At 41.2% G+C, this 12,307-nt stretch overlaps 1 protein-coding gene across 1 annotated transcript in view; it reads right to left on the bottom strand.

Annotated features, from left to right (window-relative positions):
* The window catches only part of LOC128359222 (C-factor-like), an 11,226-nt gene extending 726 nt beyond the window's left edge, over window positions 1-10,500 (bottom strand). Inside the window, exons 1-7 of the mRNA XM_053319671.1 lie at window positions 10,273-10,500; window positions 9,633-9,687; window positions 7,357-7,553; window positions 4,800-4,848; window positions 1,737-1,855; window positions 572-682; window positions 1-39 (exon numbers count right to left, since the gene is read on the bottom strand). The exon at window positions 1-39 is cut by the window's left edge and continues 726 nt beyond it. Coding sequence (XP_053175646.1) covers window positions 1-39; window positions 572-682; window positions 1,737-1,855; window positions 4,800-4,848; window positions 7,357-7,553; window positions 9,633-9,687; window positions 10,273-10,419 — 717 coding nt within the window. The 5' untranslated portion in view covers window positions 10,420-10,500. The remainder of the gene's footprint in view (window positions 40-571; window positions 683-1,736; window positions 1,856-4,799; window positions 4,849-7,356; window positions 7,554-9,632; window positions 9,688-10,272) is intronic.
* Between the last annotated feature and the right edge of the window lie 1,807 nt (window positions 10,501-12,307).

The raw sequence follows: 12,307 nt of genomic DNA, 5'->3' as shown, positions 1-12,307 counted from the left end.
GAGCATGCCCAGCACACTGTCCTGGGTGGTCAAATGTGCCTAGAGGGAAAAAATGGATAGAAAGTGCAGTGAGACACATGAAATGTTTCTGTGTGAACATTTACATTTTATCTACACAGGCAGCTATGTGAAATCTGATAAACTGCCTCAAATGATGTAATTTCCATTGTAGATAATGTACGAGCCTCGTTTTGACATGAGAAAAGAATGCATGGAATAATAAAGTCATTGATTTGGATCATTTATTTTAAACCATTATATTAAAAGGTAAATTTAGTGGAGTACTCTTTTAAGGCAGGACTTAAGTACAGCAGCCACTCCTAGTAAGTTTGTTCAGTCAGGTGCCGTAGTAGTCACATACTCTCTGCTGTGTAGTCTTTGTGCAATTCTGATTTCTTTCCTTGAGTTTTATATATGCCTTGTGTACAAACATACATTTTCATCTGCTCTCAGGATCATCACCACCTGATTACCTATGTCTATCCACCATTCAGCCTGCAACCCATCTCAGTATATAGCCAAATTTTACTTTGTCTTGTGTTATGTCTTATTTTTAAACTAATTAGCTCACCGTTTCACCTCCCATGTCAGTGCGGACCCAGCCAGGATGGATGGCTGTCACCAGTATGTTGTGTCCTTTGAAATCCTCTGCCTGACAGCGAGTCAGCATGTTCAGTCCTGCCTGGTGACCAACAGAAGAGAAGACAAAAGCTTTGTTTGTTTCAACAGTTACATTCAATACCCTGTCATTCTTTATGGTCACAGACATGAGAATATAGTTTTCTGAATTTCTTAATGTTGAGCCAGGGTTTTTTGTTGTTTTTTGTTGGTATGACAAGCAGGGATCTCAAGCAGCAATCAACCCAGGTATGATACATCAGAGAATGTAGCTCCAGTGATTTTACACATTAAAAATACTACTCAGCCCGTAAAAACAGTTGTCATGTCTTCTGACAGGAGTTGGGTCGAGGAAATAATAACTGCCCTTTGTATACAGTAGGTGTGTCACTTCAGGGCTGCGGCTGGTATGTGTGCATGGCTTAACCACACTTGACTCACAGTAGAATAAAGCCACTTGTGCTTCTCCTGCTATATGTGCTGATCTCTAAGCTCAGTGTGTGCTTGTAATGATAAAGGTGAAAGCTGTCCTGGCTGAACAGGTGCAACAGAACAAACAGGACAGTCAAGAAGATGTCAGTAAAGCACAGTGTGTAAACAGGAGGACACACCTGTGTGGGTGGACCATGTATAGACATCAACCTGAAATGAGACTGTTTATATAATTATGTTGAATTAAACCTTAATGTGTTGAATTAAACACATGATTTTTTCAAGCTTTGTCACAAGCTCTGATTTAGTTTGGATGCTTAAATACTCAGCAGAGCACCAAATGTAAATTAAACTGCCATTGAAAATAGTCCCCAAGAAATTAATTATTTCCTTCTGTTCAAGAAATGTTTAACACTAGAGACCAGCTGTTTAAGGAAATTACTGAGACTTTAAAATAATGAGAACTTAGCAGTGTTTTAGAGAGTAGGACAACAGGATCTTATATAGATTTAATTTGGCTGTGATGAGACTTTAAAATGTAATTTGGTTGATGGAAAGCAGAATTAGAATCTCTGTATGTTTCTTCCAGATTGAAAAAAGGTTGTGTTGAAGTGATATTATTTTAAATAGTCCCTATATAATATACCTAGAGTATAACATTTGGATCTTCAGTGAGTCAACAGTACCTTGCTTATTCTATAAGGGTACACTGGTGCTAGAGTGAAGGTCTCTGGACATTTCTCTATGGATGAGAAGATGGTAGAGATGTTGATGATGGCTGACCTCCTGCAGGACATGTCACCACCTGAGATACAGAGAGAAGCACATAGACAATGATAACAACTGTAATTAACATGTCACTGTTGTGAATTTACATGTTTTAGCAGGCCTTAAGAAACAACTTCAAGAAATATGTCTATATTCTGTCTTTTTATCTGTTGTACGATTAGAGGTATGTAGGGTTGAGTTATACCATCATTAGTAATTATTGTCACTGAACACACTATTCTGAGATAATAGTCCATATAGCAGGAACAGCAGCATGTAGCAAATTTTCACCAGCAAATTCTTTTTGCTCTGCGGTTCATACTAAAGGAAACACTTGAACCAGTCATCGTTGCTTTGGTTGTTAGGGCTCATCTGGGTTTCCCCTTCAGAAAATAAATAGACATCCAACCAATTTATGTGAGACTAGATTGGTACATAAGTGTCCACAAGGTACCAGTACTGAGGTTTTTCTCAAAGTCACTACAAAAACCTCCCCTCAAGCCTCAAAACAAGACAGGTTACATATGTATGTGTAGCATTCAAATCCCCAAGAGCACACATCACACCAATTTTAAAGTCTCTGCAGTGGCTAGTTATCTCTTGTATATCATATGCCAGGAATTGTTAAGCCATATGCCAGGAATTGTTAAGCGTTTGGGTGATGATACATGGTTGACTGGATTTGAGTTATTTGATCAGCTCAGGATGTAGAGCGGTTTCATGTCAATATATCCTTTGGCAACATACTTAACGCCAAATTGCTCCTGATGGCTGCGCCAGTGGTGTGTGAATGTTAGTTTCTCTCTGATGAGCAGGTTGGTACCCTCTGTGGTAGACCCTGTCATCAGTGTATGAATGTGTGTGAATGGGCCATTACGCCATAGAGACCAGGGAGAACAGCTAGTCCAGCTAGACCAACATAGTTTAAGTTCCCAAGACCTACAGTCGGAAGACCATTTTAATCCCATTTGTAACGTAACTCATCAGATTCCATCAACAGTTCTGCCTCTGTGTGCATTTGTGGTCCAGAGGCTAACATAGCTGCCTTCTAAGCAGTTGACCTGTGTTTGATACCCAGCCAGGGTAATGCAGCATCTTACAACATGGAACCAAAGTGCAGAGCGTTTTAATGTAGCTTTTCTTTCCCTTTTACATTCAGTCTCTTTATGAATTTTTAGACATCTATCAGTTCTTGTCAGTATCTCGGATGCAATGAACAGTTTCCAGTGTTTTTAGTATGGGGCACAAAACAACAACCAAACAAGCTGTGGTAATATATTTTATTCCTTTCTCAGAAGTACTTGCGCAAGAACGAGAGATTGAAACTAGCTGGGAACGCAACTTTATTTGGTGTTAATGTAACGTCAGCTGTGGTTTAGTAGTGAAGCACACAGACCATATTGTGTGTGTGTGTAAAATGTCAAGATTTTCCTTTCAAAGCTTCCTGTAACTGTACAAACTAAACTGTGCTGAGATTAAGAACACCCTTCAAATCTCTATTGGACTGGACTGCTGCCTGCTGGTTTCTGCAGCAATGTGTGACACTCAAAACTCATCTCACAGCTGCCTGGAGTTACTGAACACATGTTAAACCTGTGTTTGAGACACTCTGTCGTAGATTAATCCCAACTCAGTTTACACTGACTCCCAACTGCAATTGCACAAATATCGCTGCTAAAGCAGAGATTTATACTGGACATGTAGCCTGGCTAACACCAGACCGCGTCTCAATCTCACGTGAGATTTAGGTTGGTTCTGGTGAGGAGCCGTTCATTTCCTTGTTTTTGAGGCGGGATCAACGAATGTCGATCAAATGCTTTTGTGCTACTGAACAAACTTACAGCCAATTATATCAACGATAGATGATGACGTATCCAGAGCACGTAGGGAGTAGCGTGAACATCCTTTTAATGAAGGGAAAATCATGTAGCGCAAATTTTTGTTCTATTTTCAAAGTGAACTTGCCGTCCAATTTATTTAGCACACAATCTACTGCTGCTTTGAATGGTGGCTGCACCTCCGTGGCCGCCATGCTGGATGTAAACAGAGTCGATTCACAAGCGTCATTGCCTTGAGCCCGCCTCCCCGTTCTGTGATTGGTTCCCTATCACAGGCAAAAATGTTGTCTTGCTGGCTGTGCTAACTTTCTGAGTGAAGTAGAATCTCGCTGGAATGAGAGCATGGGTATACCCAGGCTACTGGAGATGGTTACAAAGTTACAACAAACCCTGGTATCAAATATAACACAACAGCTATGCTCTACCATCATGTTTATGGGCAGAATTGATTATGTGTAGATATCTTCAAAAAATTTCCCATCATTTAGTAAGGTAGATTGACCACAGCCTTCCTCTCTTCCTGAACTCCTGTTTTTCAAGTTTAACTGTTGTGTATTCAATCACAGTGTTTCCCACACATTCATTCTTTCGTGGCGGCCCGCCACGAAAGAATTACATCCACCACGAATAGATTTTTCGGCTTTTGGCTCGCTCGACCTCGCTCATAAAAGCATAATAATGGGACTCTGTCTGTGAATGTAGCTTGTCGTAACAATTCCGGGGCAGTAGGTGGCGGCAATAAAACCAAAGAAGACGCACTTAATTCACCTGGTCGGCCAGAAGAAGAAGAAGAAGATAAACATATGTCTTTCCAAGAGGCTATCTGCTGGTGTGTGGTGTGTATGAAACAGGAGGAGTTCACGGACGTAAACAAAACAGTCACGTGTCCCACAGATGCACGTGTAGGTCAGGAAGTGACGTGAAAGGGACCGTATATGGTTTGTTCCGTGTCTGTTTCCTTACGTGTTGGACTAAATACATGGACACAATGCATAACAATACAGCACAATGGAGCATGAAACCGCATCCTTTGGTTGTTTCAAGGACTTTGTCAGGCTCTACTTTCACTCCCATTGTTATTTTTGGGCATTTCTTCTTATAATGTCTGAAATTCTAGTACAGCATGACAGAAAATATATTTACCTTTGTCCTTTTCACTCTCTGCTGCCATCTGGAGGAGTTGAAGAAAAACCTGGAGACAGAGAGTGGTTATATTTAACTAGTGATAAAGTACACTCCAAGTAGTCTGGACACTGGTGTGTGTGTACATTTTTCTACTTCTTATACATTATAGTATCTGAGTGTATTATAATTATTATTTTTAGAAGGTGTTGTGTTTGTGTTGGAGTTCTCCCCGTGGAGCGAGAGGGTCGCCTCCCTGCGACTTCGTTTTGCTGGGGAGAAGGCTCTGACTGCTGTTTGTGCATACGCAATGAACAGCAGTTCAGCGTACCCAGCCTTCTTAGACTCGCTGGGAGGAGCACTGGAACGGGTGCAGCCAGGCGAGTCCATAGTTCTGCTAGGAGACTTCAACGCCCACGTGGGCAATAATGGAGAAACCTGGAAGGAGGTGATTTGGGAGGAACAGACTGCCCGATCTGACCCTGAGCAGTGAGTTGTTGTTGGACTTCTGTGCTAGCCACGGATTGGGCATAACAAACACCATGTTCGAGCATAAGGGTGTTCATAAGTGTTCGTGGTACAAGAGCACCTTAAGCCAAAGGTTGATGATCACCTTTGTAATTGTATCATCTGACATCAGACAGGTACCGGACGGCAAAGAAGGCAGCGGCTCCTACCCAGGTGTAGGAGGAGTTTGGTGAGATGGCCTCGAAGAAGTTCTGGCAAACCATCAGGCGACTCGGGGCTTACCTCAGGCTGTTTTCAGTAGAGGCGGAGAACTGCTGACCTCGACTAGGGATATTGTTGGGCGGTGGAAGGAGCACTTCGAGGAACTCCTAAACCTGGCCAACATGTCCTCTGTAGAGGAGGCAGAGCTAGATGATCTCTGGGGGGGATCTTCATTCATATCCCTGGCAGAGGTCACTGAGGTAGTTAAACAGCTCCTCAGTGGCAAGGAGTGGATGAGATTCACCCTGAGATGCTGAAGGCTCTGGACATTGTGGGGCTGTCATGGCCTCTTCAATGTCACATTGAGGTCAGGACAGTGCCCATGGACTGGCAGACCGGGATGGTGGTCCCCTTTTTTAAAAAGGGGGACTGGAGGGTGTGTTCCAACTGTCAGGGGATCACACTACTAAGCTTATGCGAGGGTGCTGGAAAGGAGGCACCGGCCAATTGTCTAACCTCTGATTCAGGAGGAACAATGCGGATTTCGTCCTGGCCGTGGAACAGTGGACCAGCTCTTCACCCTTGCAGGGTTGCTGGAGTGGACATGGGAGTTTGCTCATCCAGTCTACATGTGTTTTGTGGACTTGGAGAAGGCTCACGACAGGGACCCTGTGGGAGGTGTTGCAGGAGTATAGGGTACCAGGGTCGCTGCTGTGAGCCATTTGGTCCCTATACGACTGCTGTGAGAGCTGTGTCCTGTCTCCTCTGCAGTAAGTCAGACTTGTTCCGCCAGGGCTGCCCCTTGTCCCCGATTCTGTTTGTGATTTTAATGGACAGGTCTATCTCAAGACCTGAGGATAATAAGTGAACCTGTCTGGATGACAAGGATAAGGCTGTGGTTGACACATTTCTACTTCTTTTTTCCCCTCATATACTGGGACGGTTTGCAGCCGAGTATGAAGGGGTCGGGATGAGAGTCAGCACCTCCAAATCGGAGGCCATGATGGATTGCCCCCTCCCGGAGTTTAAGTATCTTGGGGTCTTGTTCACGAGTGAGGGTAGGATGGAGCGTGAGATTGACAGGCGGATCGATGTGGCATCAGCAGTGATGCGGGGGTTGCACTGGACTGTCCTAGTAGGCTCAGCTCTCGATTTACCAGTCGGTCTACGTTCCAACCTTCACTTATGGTCATGAACTTTGGGTAGTGACCGAAAGAATAAGATCGCGGATACAAGCAGCTGAAATGAGTTTCTTCCGGAGAGTGTCTGGGCTCAGCCTTAGAGATAGGGTTAGGAGCTCAGACACCATGGGTAGGCTAGGAGTTGAGCCGCTGCAATCAATCAATCTTTATTTGTATAGTGCCAAATCACAACAAAGTCATCTCCAGGCACTTTACCCAGCATTCCCACATGAGCAAGTACTTGGCGACAGTGGCAAGAAAAAACTCCCTTTTAACAGGAAGAAACCTCAGGCAGAACCACGCTCAAAGTGGGCGGCCATCTGCCTCAACCGGTCTGGGTCACATTGTTTAGCCTGATGCCACTGCGACCCGGCCCTGGATAAGCGGCAGAAAATGGATGGATGGATGGATGGATGGATGGATGGATGATTGTGTTAAAATGGGCTGCTGAATAGTCATTGCTTCTGTTCTTGTCTTTTTGGGATATTTTCCCATTACTACTTGATCCACTGTCCACATGGAGAACAGTAACACTCAGCAGTGACATAGATACAGTACATGATGCTTGTCAGCAGCAGACATGCCATTCTTTCTTTTCCTGAAAGTACTTTCCTTATTTAACAGTCAGTTTTGTGCAATGCTAATATCCATTTCTGTCTGTGTATTTCTGTCAGTGTGCTTACACATTACATACACTGTAAGCACAGTGAGGAGTGAGACAAACTAACCTTTGCCAGGAGAAATGGTCCAACCACATTGGTTTCATACACGTCCATCATGTCCTTCTTCCCAGTGACAGATAGTGGCGCTGGTGCAGCTGGTTTATTGATAGCAGCATTGTTGATGAGGATGTTCAACCCACCAGCCCCAATCTGCTCACTCACAGCTTGGACAGCAGCACAGATACTTGCCTCATCTGATGCGTCTGCAGGTGGACATACACAAACACAGATGTTTGCATAGATGCTATGTATTTGCATTTTGGGTGTTGTTACGTATTTGTGTGTTTTGGATGCTGCATCTGCTGATGAAGAGCAGACATAAGTCAGTCATAAGTCTTAGCAGAAGCCAGCCTGGACTCATCCTTCAGACCATAAAGATTCAATTGGTTGTTAATGAATCTCACCACAACTTTAATTGCAAAAAATGTATCACACCTGAAACACACAAAAAGATTTGCATCTACACATTGCATTCAATGATGTCTGTTTTTTGACAAAATTATCTTAGGTCTAATGTACAGGTGGCTGGGTTATACTTATGTTTTGGCATGTCAGTCAAATTTGTCTGTATTGCCTGTGGTGTCTGAAAACTGTAACTGCCAGTGGTTTTGCTAGTGCTTGATAGTGGAGAGTCAAAGGAAGATGGTAGTCACGATCAAGTAATGAAGTTTTGAAAAGAGGATGAAAGGGAATAAGTAGCAGAACATTGTCATCAGCATGTCCACTATATTATATTGTATTATATAGTCATGGTATATACAGTAGGCTTATGCACTATGCATTATATTGCCTTTCACATATTTAATTTGGTCAGTCAGGGCTCCTAACTATATTTCCTGTAATTACTAAATGAATATAAGCACATTTGTTGTTCTTTTTAAATGGCCATCTTCAAGTTGAGACATTTGAACATTTATGGGCTATATTCTGAGGAACACTATTGAACTGTGGTGGAACTAAATGTTACAAACTACTTTACAAAAAATAAACTAAACCCAGACAAAGCGGATAAAAGAAAGTGGAGAATATAAAATTAATAAAACCAGATAAATAAAAACATACATCAAACATATTCAAAAGCTTTTACAAAGAGAAAAGTTTTTAAGAAGAGATATACAAGAAGCTAGTGAATTGGTGAGTCTGGATCTCACATTCAAGAGGTTAACATTTTTTGGTGATGGAGCAGAATGAGACTAAACAGGCACGTAGCAAACAGGATAGAAATGCAAATATTTGTTCCCCTGCAAGGATTAATAGAAAAACAGAAGGGGGACCTGTTATTGCAAATCATGGAGATTTAATTAGGAATCTCTGCCTTTAGTATCTTCATAAATTGTATTAACTATCCTGAAGATAATATAAAATGACAATATATAAATAGAAAAGAGCCAATATATAGAAAAGGAACTGAGGAATATTCACAAATAATAAAGGTTGGAAAACTCTCACAAAGCAAGTGACTTGTGAAGATTTTATACGTAATAGTTTAGAGTTTAACCCTGATGGTACTGTTATCAAACATTAACATTGTTAATATATTAACACTTGGAGATTCAAATCAGTATGTTTAATCAAGCACACCGTATGAGACTCATACATGTTGAACCATCCATAAAAAGGAAATATAATATATTCCAATTCTGTAAGTGGATGTTTAAAGTCAGTGTGAAGTAAGAATAAATATGTGTTCTGAGTTTGACATACCACAGAAAAGTGTGTTGTTAACCAGCCTGCCAAATTTGAATTATTAAAAAAATCCCCAAATATATGAAATTAGGCTTCAAAGTTGTGTAAAACTCTTCTCTGCTGCCAAACGCTGTGGGAGTGCCTGCCGAGTCTGCTGAAACCCCGCCCCCTACCAAGTGTCACCTGTCAATCAAAGTCACCACCTCTACCCGAAACATGGATGCTGGGTCTGAGAGCTGCTAGCTCGGCGGCTAACTTGGCTGCTAGCTTGGCGGCTAGCTCAGCTAACTGGCTAACTGTGGACTGTAGTAGTAGTAGTGTGTGCTGAATGTAATACCTCTACAGCAGCAGGGGCAGGTTTATGCTAGTAACGCGGTGGTGATTTTCATTCCCACTAAATCCTGAACACAGAAATGTTTAAACACAGTTTGTGAAGCCACGCTCCACAATTCAAATCTAAATGGTTCAAATGCTTTTTATACCTTTTTTAGAAATACATTTATGACCTATTTAATGTGTTTAGAAGAAAATGTCTAAATTCACTTTACACAGTCTTTAAGCATGTACACAGACATATGAGGATGTGTTGTGCTTACCTAGCTTGATTAGTGTGATCTTTCCAGCATGCTGAGTACTGAGCTCTCGCAGTTCCTGAGAGGAGGAGAAATGAGAGTAAAGACATCCAGTGTCATTAGAGCAGTCATAGTTTCTTCCCTCATTTCATGGTAGTGAACTGGATGTTCTGAATTCAGTGTCCCATGTTGGTGTCTCAAAACACAACATCTAGAATTTGACTTCTGACTCGAGATTCTCCTTCTATGTTATCTTTCAGTATGCTTAGATCATGATAGTGTCCAAAGTTGAGGCGCCTCACAATTAATGAGGTTTACACTGAGACTGTCAGAAGCTGTTATAGAAGATTGTATTTCCAATCTGTCAAATAGCTGTGAAACCAGAGCATTTATGCACTGCACTTTGGTGAAATAATACAGTTCATACTATTCTTTGTCCTGTCAATCACTTTAAGCCAGTCACCTAAGTCAAAGATACTATTGAATAAGTTGCCTAAAGGCATACTGTTAACAAAATATTTGTTGAGACACAATTATATTCATGAACTTATAGTATTAGATCCCCAGTTGACTTAACATTAGAATTCATCAACAGTTTAATAATCTCTACAGGCTCTACAGGGATCTAAAAACAATGAGAAATATGTGTATGTAACTGTCTCACCTTAGCACTGGCTCCCTCAGGCTCCCTGCAGCAGGCATAGAGGTGAGTGTTCTGTCCGGTCTTCTCTGCCAGCTGTTTAACCAGCTCCAAGCCGATACCTCTGTTGCTTCCAGTCACTAAAATGTTGCCTCCTAGTTTCAGAGACATGTTGGCTGATCAACTGTCAAACTCCAGCTGCTGTCTGACTGCTCTCACGACAGTGACTGAACATGTGTGAGAGTGTTGCTGTAATGCTAGTTCTTATACGTCATGCACTTGATATAGGTGTGTACTGTTGTAGAGAGAAGGAGTGAGCCTTTCACCTCTCTGTGGGTATGACTTTATTTGGTGTGTACTTACACACACACACACACACACACACACACACACACACACACACACACACACACACACACACACATACACACACACACACACACACACACACACACACACAGTCCACCTTTAACATGCTTTTCATTATATAACCAATGTTTTTATTAGCCAGAAGCCTATTACTAGTAGAAGCCAGTACCTGTTTCACTTGTAGTGACATTAGATTGTATTCAGTACAAAACCTGCATGTCATGATTATGCTGTATTATGATCTTTTCTGCACAAGCAAACAGCCAGTTTATCACAACATCTCCTTGGTCTTTTGACAGTATGTTCTTAACTGTGCATCATATCAGAAATGTGGTGAATCAGGATGTGCAAGAAAGTGTGTGGTTAACCACAGCTGCAGAAACATGAAGTTGCTACACTATCAGAAATTAATGATTACTGCCTCTTCCTGTCTTTGATGACACTGTTTTGATGAAGGACAGCTGGACAGAATGTTCCAGTCATCAGTGACGATTTAGACATTTGTCTGGTTGGGGGCAGAGCAATCATCTTGTTGCAATTTAGTTCTCCCAGTGAACCACATTAACACTAAAATTGTTTACTTTCATTTAAGCCTTACATACTGTTCATATTCTATATTAGTTAGGGTTAGTTTTGACTCTGTCCACGAATCTCCTCACAAAAAAGTGTCTAATCCAAATGTTGAACCACAGATGTGTTTAGAAAGCATCAATAGTTGATCAGACTGATCAATAAATGTGATTAAACCTTGATACATGCTTCAGAGAGCAGAGAGAGTGTATTTTTTAGCTTTTACAAAAAACAGCTACTATCACACAATATCATGTCCTAAGACATGTAAATTGTACAGAAATGTACATTGCATAGTCTCCATGGCAACCTGAGCAAAAAATACACATATAGCATGTACAGTTTCAAGATTCTCTAAAACCACAATAGATCAATCAATAGATACATACTGTTCAGGTCAAATGTATCTAAGTACGGAAGAAGATTAATGCCACTGTGGGAAAAAAAGTGAGTTCTGACCTTTTTTTTTTCTCTGAATTTTTCAGAATTCAGAGAAAAAAGTCAGAACTCTTTTTTTTCCACAGTGGCCCTAATCTTCTTCCGTATGTAAGGGTTAAAGCAGCTAATCAATATTTTGTTATGAACAATGTTATGGTCAAAAAACTATGTGTATGATTGCGAACACACTGAGCATAACTATTTGACTAAAGTTCATCTTAGCTCCAGAGAGTCTTTTAGCTTCTTTAAGTTCATTGTTTTGGTTTTTCAACCCACAACGTCACTGTTTCTGTTCACGCTCAACACTTTCATCAGCAATGTTTTCTGCAGCAGCAGGCAGTTGTTTAACCATACACTACCTGCTCAGCACCAAACAAAAGACAGACAAAGCAGAACTTTGCCCTTTCATTCTGTTCATAAAAACTGAATACTACTTTTGGTAGACATCATTTACCTCAAACTTCCTCAAAGCTGTAGAAATTCTAATTGTCCAACCCAACAACAAGTTTAAATGTACCTGCACCTGGGTCATTATAGCTTCTTCAAACCCTTTTTTATGAAAGAAAATTAAAGCTGTAGAAAGTAGACCTTTTATAAGCAACTGAATATTACCTACTGTAAGTGTGAAGTAAGACAACGACTGAATACTTCATGTTGAAATTTCCATAGCACTGAATGTCTG

This window comes from Scomber japonicus, chromosome 5, assembly GCF_027409825.1.
Source record: "Scomber japonicus isolate fScoJap1 chromosome 5, fScoJap1.pri, whole genome shotgun sequence".
In the NCBI taxonomy this organism is placed as follows: domain Eukaryota; kingdom Metazoa; phylum Chordata; class Actinopteri; order Scombriformes; family Scombridae; genus Scomber; species Scomber japonicus.
This window is presented reverse-complemented; position numbering and strand designations above follow the sequence as displayed.